Raw genomic sequence first — 10867 nt, forward strand, 5'->3', positions numbered from 1 at the left:
GATCCGGGACACCCTTCAGGGCAAACTAGCCGGCCCCCACCCGTGCACCAGGCCTCTATCCTATATAATAAAAGGGTAATATGCAAATTGACCCTAACAGCAGAACGACTGGGAATGACTGGTCACTATGACACACACTGACCACCAGGGGGCAGATGCTCAATGCAGGAGCTGCCCCCTGGTGGTCAGTGTGCTCCCACAGGGGGAGTTCTGTTTAGCCACAAGCTAGGCTGATGGCTGCCAGCATAGCAGTGGTGGCGGGAGCCTCTCCCGCCTCCTCAGCAGCACTAAGGATGTCCTACTGCAGCTTAGGCCTGCTCCCCGCTGGCACGTGGACATTCCCCAAGGGCTCCCGGGCTGCTGGAGGGATGTCTGACTGCCAGCTTAGGCCGGATCCCCTGGGGAGCGGGCCTAAGCCAGCAGGTGGACATCCCCTGAGCGGTCCCAGACTGGGAGAGGGCACAGGCTGGGCCCAGGGACCCCCCCAAGTGCACAAACTTTTGTGCACTGGGCCTCTAGTATATATATAAAAGCCCAGTGACCGAACGTCGGAACATCCGGTGGCTATGACGTGCACTGTGGCAGCCAACTGGCCTGATCTGGCCCCAATCACCACACCCCCTCCCGCTAGCCTGGCCACCAATTGGCCCCCAACACCCTGATCGCGGGTGAGGCTGGCCAGCCAACTTCCCGTGGCCCCTCCCCAGCCGGCCCTGCCCCCGATTGGCCCACATCCCAATTGTGGGCAAGGCCAGCCAGCTAGTCCCCCGCTGCCCCTCCCCCACACTAGCCCAGCCCCGATTGGCCCCCAGGCGGTCCCCACCTGTGCACCGGGCCTGTTCAGAAATATAAAACCCTACCCCGCCACCAATCAAACCCAACCTGCCAAAGGCTCCTGAAATCACAAAATTAGATCACTGATTCAGGCTAGCAGTTCAATGTATAAAGCCTCATTCACACGTGAGGAATTCACACCTTTCTCCTTCCCCTTGGACTCCACTTCTCAGAGGAGGCATGCACGGTATGGATGTGCAAATGAAAGCTCAGAAAAGTCACTTGTTTCGGGTCCTGTGGTGCATCCAGGCATCCACCCTTTGCTGGGGCGGGACCGCAGGGGGCAGGCCGGGGGAGGGGTTGCCCGCCCTCGGCCTCCGCTGCAGCTGTTTGCACACATGTAATTAGCTCTAATTATCCCGGGCTTTCAGTTCGCCAACTCCAGGCCTGGAAGCTGCGCTCGGGGTGAACGTGCCTGCAGAGCCGCTGCTCCACCTAATGAGTCCTCTTGCCGGTGCTGGGAAGCTCTATTCCTGTTCACAGCAACCTGTGTCGTGTGTCTGTGTTTGCCCAACTGTCTACACAGCCATCACGTGCTTGCTTGGGTATATTTTTGTGTGTCCTTGGTCGTGTATCTACAATGGCCGCTGGGAAGGTTCTCCAGGCACCGTTGAGGAGAGGAGGGTTCGCGGGGCGGGAGGAGGGGGAAGGATAAACTGGTTCTCAGCTGCAAAGGAAAGAAGCGCTAACACCCGGCTCTCCCAACTGCGCGAGTCCTACATACGGCCAAGGCCGAAAATTCCTGGGATTTCGGATGTAACTGCCAAACCGAGGAGTCCTAGACTGAGCTCTGTCTACTCGGCCCCTGCGTCATTTCAAACCTCAGCCACCTGCGCTCCTCTCCTGCAGGTGGCATTGCCAGGGCTCAGAGAGGTTAGGGCACTCACCCATGAGCCCATAGGTCATGGCGAACCTATGACACGCGTGTCAGAGGTGACACGTGAACTCATTTTTTTGGTTGATTTTTCTTTGTTAAATGGCATTTAAATATATAAAATATCAAAAATATACATCTTTGTTTTACTATGGTTGCAAATATCAAAAAAATTTCTATATGTGACACGGCACCAGAGTTAAGTTAGGGTTTTTCAAAATGCTGACACGCTGAGCTCAAAAGGTTTGCCATCACTGGTGTAGGAGCTACAGGCAAACCTCAGAGATATTGTGAGTTCAGTTCCAGACCACTGCAATGAAAAGAGTATCACAATAAAGTGAGTTGATTTTGCCTTCATTTTATAAAAAAATGCAACATCTATGTAGCACAATGAAGCAAAACACAATAAAACAAGGTCTGTTAGTATAAGTGAAAAGGCAGATTATTTTAAGTTTTTCTGAGATTTGAAGTATTAATCAATTTGAATAATTATAAGCCTTTCTTTAATGTGTTATCAGTTGTGTTTGCAAAATCAATACATTGATGGTGGATCACAGTTTCTGTTTCTTGTTTATATATCAGGCACTGTTCCAGCCCAAAAGATATATAGCAGTGAACAAAATACAGTCCCTGCCTTCCTGAAACCTACATACTAATCAGGAAAATTTAACAAAGAAATACTAAATATAAATTTTTTTATCCCAAAACCGAGATAGGTAACTTGTAGCAGTATAATGATTTTTTATCGATATGATAATTATGAAAATGAAATGCATTAATTCAAATGTAAAGCTTTCTTACAATTCTTAGTATTTTTAAATTATCTTTTCATATTTTGTTTGTTTATTAATAGAGAGCAGATCATCAAACAGTCTACTGAATTAGTCTGCAGAGCCTATGGTGAAGTGTATACTGCTGTGATGAATCCAGTCAATGAATACAAAGATCCAGAGAGCATTCTACACCGATCGCCGCAGCAAGTGCAGACACTTCTCTCCTGATTATATTATTTGAATGTTAGCAAAGTATTGCATCCCTAGAACACTGAAGGTTTTCTTGGTATTTAGTGTGTTAATCTTTACTTTGAAATTTGATAGTTACAGTTTTCTATGTGTCATAAGATTGTAAGTCCCCTTAATTACTTTCTTTGGTCACAATATTGTGGAATTAAGTAACGTACTAGTATGTTGACCTGAATTAGTGTTGCTCCATTTCTACTCTCTATGTAGAGATGCTCTGTTAGCTGCTAGCTACCTCTCCAGCTCTGTAGTGTCCCCTCTATTCTGGAATATGATTGTATGTAGTAGATGAAGTTAGAGGGATTTTTTTTTTACAAGATTAGTTTTAAATTAACTATATGTAAAAAATTAGATTTAAGAATTACTATGAGGATATGACCTAACAAATGTCTCTTTACCTAAAGATTTGTTTGCTTTCTCATTAGTTATGTGAGTAGGTGCACTTAAACTGAGGAGCAGAAATATACACTCAGCAAAAAGGGGGAAAGGAGAGGGAAATAAATAATTTAAACAGTGTGGATTCCACTCTGTGTATGCCTTGGGCTTAATTCAATGTGAAGTTTAGCACTTAGAATGGGGTTTAGGTGTGTAGCGTTCTGTGCTGCATGTAACTCTAGTATTTAAAGATAGATATTTGTTATACAATGTGAACTATAAATTCAACCAGGTACAAATTTTGTCTGATGTTCAAACCAAAGAAATAATGACCTACTCTTAACAGTGGAAGAAAAATGCCAGAGTAGCAATTGCTAATTGACATTAATTGATATCTATCTCCATGGTGGCCCCTTACCAAGAATGATTTGAGTTCTCACTTTAGAACTTTATCTATGAGTAATATTCAAAATCACTGTGTATTTTTTAAAAAAAATTTTCAGTGATTCATGTGACCTTGCTTTATTAATAAGATTTTGAGAATACTTCTTATTAGCAAAATATCTTAATTTCTGGTAAATCAACCAAAAGAAGTCTTAAATTATAAATTAGAAAACCAAAGCATAGGAAAGTTGACTAGGTTAAGATATTTTGAAAAGTAGTAAGATAAAATTAACACTTATATTAAAATATACATAAATTAGTATTTGCAGGACATAGCCTATTCATCTCTCTGAAATTTATAATTATTTATATTAAATGATTCTCTTGGAGCAAGAAGATTATATATCATCTCTTTTGTATATTTTTAGACTTTTTTCTTCAATAACTTTGTGTGATATATAAAAGATAGAAAATAAAGTATGATGTAAATCAAGAGCTTTAATTTTATGTAATTTATTTTTACTGAGAAAAAGATTGCTGCCTTAGCATTAGTGAATTCCTTTGTTTTCTACAAAAAAAGCATATTTTGACCTTTTACCTAGTTTTCTGAAATAAAATACTAAACTATTTCTAGATCAGTTATCTGCTGTATTTTTATACATTTTATTAAAGTATTTTTAGAAAGTATACTAATAGAAAGGGAAGTACAGTATAGGGTCAAATTGAGATAACCAATAGAAGGCTGATGTGGTGAATGTGGTATTAATATGATCTTGAGATCTAAGTCAAAAAAGGAGATTAAAAGTGTTAATCCATTAGTGTAACACTTTTATTTTCCATATACTTCATAGTTTGGATTTTGAACTGCTCTGATGTGGCATAAGTATAACCTTAGATAATGCATGCCAGCCTTTCCTTCAGAGAGAGGTATTTACCTGGCAAAAAAAACCAACTCTGTTTGAACTTTGCTGTATTTTTTTCTCTGGGCCTTTGCCGGAACAAGTGAAGATTCAAGTTGAAAATGATAACTGAAATTTTAAAAATTAAGTATAGGAGCTCAACAGCAGATTTGTGAAGGCAGGAAAAAGGATCAATAAACTTGAAGGTAGATCATTGAGACTGTCTAGTCTGAGGAACAGGAAGAAAAAGTAATGGAAAAAAACACACAACAGATCCTCTGGGACCTGTGGGATATCATCAACAGTATACAAACAATGGGAGTCTCCAAAGGAAAAGAGAGGCAGAAAGGGGCCGAAAGAATATTTGAAGAAATATTGGCAGGAAACTTTCCAAATTTCATTAAAAAACATTAAAATATATATTTTTTTTTTTTCAAAAAGTTCACCAAACTCCAAGTAAAATAACTCAAAGAGATACACACATACACATCATAAGCTATCAAAAGCCAAAAAATAAGAGGGAATCTTGAAAACAACAAGAGAGTTAACCATCATGTGTGATTCTCAATAAGATTAACACCTGATTTACCACCAGAAACCATGGAGGCCAGAAGGCATTCATTGGATGATACATTCAAAGTGTTTGAAAAACAAAACTGTTAACTTAGAATTCTATATCTAGTAAAACTGCCTATAAAATTATAGGTGAAACCAAGACATTCCCAGATAAAAACTATTAGACCTTCCCTATATGAATGTTAAAGGGAGTCCTTGAGGCTGAAATGAATTGATATTAGACAATAATTAGAATAAACAAAACAAAGAATAGCAAGGGAACAGAAGACTTCAGTGACACTGTAAAATATCTAGAACTAATAGATGTCTGTAGAACATTCTACCCAACAATAGCAGAGTACACATTCCTCTCAAGTACGAATGCTACATTCTCCAAGGTAGATCATATTAGGCCATAATCTAATTATCAATAAAATTTAAAAGATTAAAATTATACCAAGTATGTTCTCCAACTACAGTGTCATGCAATGAAAGATCAATGGCAAAGAGAAAATTTGAGAATGCATAAATGTGTGAAAATTAAGACACTCTTTAATAGCCAGTGGGTCAAAGAGGAAATCACAGAGGAAATTAGAGAAAACTTTGAGATGAATGAAAGCTTGGTGTGAAACAGCATACCAATTCTTGTAGGATGCAGCAAAAACAGTGCTCAGAAGGAAATGTGTAGCCTACGTTAAAGAAAAATAAGTTAACATAATCTTACACCATATAAAACGGTAATATTCAAATTGACCCTAACAGTGGAACAACCAGGAACAACCAGTTGCCATGACACACACTGACCACCAGGGGGCAGACGCTCCATGCAGGAGCTGCCCCCTGGTGGTCAGTGCGTTCCCACAGGAGGAGCTTCGCTCAGTCACAAGTTGGGCTGATGGCTGTGAGTGCAGCAGTGGTGGCGGGAGCCTCTCCCACCTCCTCGGCAATTGGATATCTCCCGGGGCCTCCTGGGCTGTCAGAGGGATGTCTGACTGCCAGTTTAGGCCCAATCCCCTGGGGAGCGGGCCTAAGCTGGCAGGTGGACATCCCCCGAGGCGTCCCGGACTGCTAGAGGGCACAGGGCGGGCTGAGGGTCCCCCCTAGTGCACGAATTTTCATGCACCGGGCCTCTAGTCTTACACCATGAAAAACTAGAAAGAGAATAGCAAAAGAAACGGAAAGAAAAGAGGAAATAATAAAATTACAACAGACAGAAAATATAGAATGGAAAAATATTTTAGCGAGTGGATGTGCTAACCATTCTGCAACACGTGGAGATGTGCTTGAATACAGATGTTTGAACACATAAAAAAGATGTTTAAAAAATTTTCTTACACAGCCTATTGACAAGAATGTTATTTTTGAGACTTTATAGCCTGGACTGACCATTATGTCTGTATGCATACAGACAAGTGTCTAAAGACACATGTAAGACAATGTTTCTAGGAGTGCTTCCTGCTCAGTCATTTTGAGAATAATGTTATTTCAGTTATTGGGTGTGCTTACCATTAAGTATTGCATGTAGAAAGTTGTTTAAATATATATGTAAAAATATAGAATAGGAAAGTTGTTTTTTTTTAAAGATTGAAAAAATTGACTATTCTTTTGCTAGACTAATCAAGAAATATCAGAGAAGACTCAAATTATTAAAATCTGGTGTGAAAGAGGAGACATTACTCTGAAAATAAATAGGATAACAAAATTATGCATAATTATATGTCAATAATTATATGATTCAGATGAAATGGACAAATACCTATACAAACTCAAACTAGATTGACTCAAGGAGAAATAGAGACTCTACTAGTAAATTATAGCGAAGAGATTCAATCAGTAATCTATACACTTTGAACAACAAGAAGCTCAGGACCAGATGGCTCCATTGGTGAATTCTACAAAATGATTAAAGAATTCATAATGCTAATCCTTATCAAATCTTCTAATATTAAGTCTTTCAATCCACAACAATATAATGTCTTTCCATTTATTTATTCACCTCTAATTTCCTTCAACAGTGGTTTGTAGGTTTCAGTGGATAAGTATTTCACTTCCTTGCTTAAATCTATTCCTATTTTATTCTTTGTGGTGCTACTGTAAATGGAATTGTTTTATTAATAAACCCATATAGCTATTGTCAGTTGATTTTTCAAAAGGCTGCCAAGACCATTAATGGGGGGAAAAATAGTCATTTTAGCAAATGGCACTGAAACAACTGTAAACTCACAAGCAAAAGATTCAAGTTGGCACCCAACCAGCATGGCTCAGTGATTGAGCATTGACCTATTAACCAGGAGGTCACTCTTCAATTCCTGGTCAGGGCACATGCCTTGGTTGTGGGTTCAGTCCTCAGTGGGGGGCGTGCAGGAGGCAGCCGATCAGTGGTGCTCTCTCATCTTTGATGTATCTCTCTCTCCTTCTCCCTTCCTCTCTAAAATCAATAAAATTATATTTCAAAAAAAATATTCAAGCCCTGACCGGTTTGGCTCAATGGATAGAGTATCGGCCTGGGGACTCAAGGGTCCCAGGTTCGATTCTGGTCAAGGGCATGTACCTTGGTTGCGGGCACATTACCAGTGGGGAGTGTGCAGGAGGCAGCTGATCGATGTTTCTCTCTCGTCAATGTTTCTAACTCTCTATCCCTCTCCCTTCCTCTCTGTAAAAAAAATCAATAAATTATATTAAAAAAAATATTCAAGTTGGACCCATATCTCATACCATATACAAAAATTAAAATGGATAAAATATTTAAATATAAGTTTTTATAAAAATTATAAAACAGAAGGAAACAGATGTAAATCTTTTGGTCTTGTGTAAGGCAATCAATTTTCATCTTTTATATAATATGAAATTAAAATAAATACATAAGTAAAAAGCAGAGTTACATAATAATGCTAAAAACTTGGCAACAAGTCAGTTTTCATATTTAGTTAAATATGCTATTTAAAATATAGATAGGCCTCCATATGGTTATTTGGAGGCTACAACTGTATTTAAGCACAACTAGCTTGAAAATACATATTTATATCTCCTCAGAGAGAATGTGCTTTTGGAGATAGATAATATAATTATGTATTTTTGCTGATCTAAATATAAAATTACTATAAATTAGCTAATAAGTTAATATAATAACCATATTCATAACAGCATGCTAGTCCATTAAATTCAACTAACATTAATGCCAATGAATGTTAAAAGTAAAAATTTTCCTAGCACTGATAATTTAATCAGTAAAAATAACTGATACTAAGCTTATAAAAATGAGCTGAATTGGGGAAAATTTTTGATAGGGCCAAAGGTTTTCTTATGAAATACTTGTGCTTGCTTTATGTCATTTTTGACAAAGTGTTTTGTCATTGTGTATTTTAAACAGTGAAAGTCCAAGCCAATGTAGGATTTTCAAAGTTTATAGCTTTGCTACCAGGAAATTTATTTAAATTCTATTTCCCTCAGTTTCAGGACCTGAAATTCTAGTGGAGCAAGCATTAGATTTTGGCCTGCAAAAAGCAAAATGACAAGAAACAAGAATGGTTTTTCTTGTGCAAGCCAGCATCAAAAGTTGGGTCTCCTGTGTTGAAATGCTATGAGCCTTTCTATGGGTATCATGTGTATGAGCATAGTTTGCAGGATTCAGACAAGAAAGAGCTGGCTGCTGTTTGCTAGTCATGCCTCAAATGGAATGTAAAATGGCAATGAGGAATGAACTGAAGTAGAAAAATGCATTTGCCTTAGGAGCCAAATCTTAAAAAGGAAACCAAATATTTAATTAATATTCCACAGACTTGCAATGTGTATTTAATAGCCTACCAGGAATTGTTTTGCTTAAAAACTGTATTAGTTCCTTTTCATGGAGATGTAAGCAAAACAAGCATTCAAAGGCAAAAAGCTGTTGTTAAAAAACAAAAATAAGAACAAAAACAGCATATCAAAGTACCCTGTCTTTATTCTGAATCTTCAAAAGAGGAAAATTACTTATCCATTGAGTATTAACAAGTTACTAATGTAATAAATCATTTAATAATAAACCATAATAGATTATGCAGGTACCAAAAAATGTACAAATACACTCTTATGATTCACTGAGAGACTCTCTTTGCAAGTGGTAAGTCATTAGCCATGGTGTGGCTCTTGGTAACTGCAGATCTCTGGGAATGGTGTGTTCCCTACCTTCTGTGTGTGATAACTGTGGGGAATCTAGTGCCATCTCTGTCGTAAATCAAATTTCCAAAGATGTGGATACATTTCTGGATCTTTTTTTTTGCATTCTTCTCATAGGTTTATTATTCCTGCACCAATAACAAATGTCTTAATTATTATAGCTTTAAAGTAAGTCTTGGTATCTAGTAGGATGTTCCATTTTATTTTCATCTAGACTGCCTCAAGCATTCTTGGCTTTTTGTTATTCCACTTAGGTTTAAGTATCACTTATATTTCTCAAATAGCAATTGGGAATATGGTCAGGATGATTTTGAATCTGTATATCAATTTGTGTAGAATTAATTTCTTTATAATATTAAATAATTCAGATAATTAACATGTTAAATGTTCCCTGTTAAATTAAGGTAGTAGTGTCCATTAAATTTTTTTATAATTTTCTCCATAGAAATCTAACAAAATTTTGGTATATTTATTCCTAAGGAACTTATTTGTTCATAGTGTAAATGGTATCTATTTTTAATTACATTTTAAAATCATTTCTTGCTGTATATAGGAATGGAATCAACTTTTATATATTTATTATATTAGATCCAAGCATTGTTCTAACTTATTACTTCTAATGATTTTGCTTTGGATTTTCTGTAAAGACATTTATATTTTTGAGACTGAATAACATTATTTCTATCTTTGCTATTTGTATGCCCTTTATTTCTTTTTCTTATCTTAATATACTGGCTAGCACCTCTAGCAAAATGTTAACTAATAGCAGTGATAATGGACAATTTCCTTAATTCAGATTTTAAAGGTAATGTTCCCAATATCTCATCATTAAGAATTATGTTTCCTGTAGGTTTTTAGTATATTACCAGAGGGAAGTTTTTTTATTCTTATATGCTCTTAATTATTAATTATAAATGAGTGTTGTTTTATTAAATGACTTTCAGAATCTATTGAGATGATCATGTGGTTTTTTCTTTTATATGTTAACTAGAGGCCTGGTGCATGAAATTCGTGCACTGCAGGGGGGGGTGGTGTCCCTCAGCCCAGCCTGCACACTCTCCAATCTGAGACCCCTCAGGGGATGTCCGACTGCTGGTTTAGGCCCTATCCCTGGCTGCCTGCCTGCCTGATTGCCCCTAACTGATTCTGCCTGCCACTCTGATCACCCCCTAACCATTCCCCTTCCAGCCTGATTGATGCCAAACTGCTCCCCTGCCGGCCCGATCACCCCCAACTGACCTCCCCTGTTGGCCCAGTTCCCCCTAACTGCCCTCCCCTGCCAGCCTGGTCACCCCCAACTGCCCTCCCCTGCCAGCCTGATTGCCCCCAACTACCCTCCCTGGTTGGCCCAGTCGCCCCTAACTGCCCTCCCCTGCCGGCCCGGTCGCCCCCAACTGTCCTCCCCTGCCAGCCTGGTCGCCCTCAACTGCCCTTCCCTGCCAGCCATCTTGTGGTGACCATTTCTGATCACCCCCTAACCATTCCCCTTCCAGCCTGATTGATGCCAAACTGCTCCCCTGCCGGCCCGATCACCCCCAACTGACCTCCCCTGTTGGCCCAGTTCCCCCTAACTGCCCTCCCCTGCCAGCCTGGTCACCCCCAACTGCCCTCCCCTGCCAGCCTGATTGCCCCCAACTACCCTCCCTGGTTGGCCCAGTCGCCCCTAACTGCCCTCCCCTGCCGGCCCGGTCGCCCCCAACTGTCCTCCCCTGCCAGCCTGGTCGCCCTCAACTGCCCTTCCCTGCCAGCCATCTTGTGGTGACCATCTTGTG

General features: G+C 39.4%; 1 protein-coding gene across 1 annotated transcript in view; it reads left to right on the forward strand.

Moving 5' to 3' along the window:
• COG6 (component of oligomeric golgi complex 6) overlaps positions 1-3981 on the forward strand; it is a 127054-nt gene extending 123073 nt beyond the window's left edge. Inside the window, exon 21 of the mRNA XM_014536851.1 lies at positions 2562-3981. Coding sequence (XP_014392337.1) covers positions 2562-2709 — 148 coding nt within the window. The 3' untranslated portion in view covers positions 2710-3981. The remainder of the gene's footprint in view (positions 1-2561) is intronic.
• Positions 3982-10867: the final 6886 nt, after the last annotated feature.

The sequence above is a fragment of the Myotis brandtii genome, unplaced genomic scaffold (genome assembly GCF_000412655.1).
Source record: "Myotis brandtii unplaced genomic scaffold, ASM41265v1 scaffold167, whole genome shotgun sequence".
Lineage (NCBI taxonomy): Eukaryota > Metazoa > Chordata > Mammalia > Chiroptera > Vespertilionidae > Myotis > Myotis brandtii.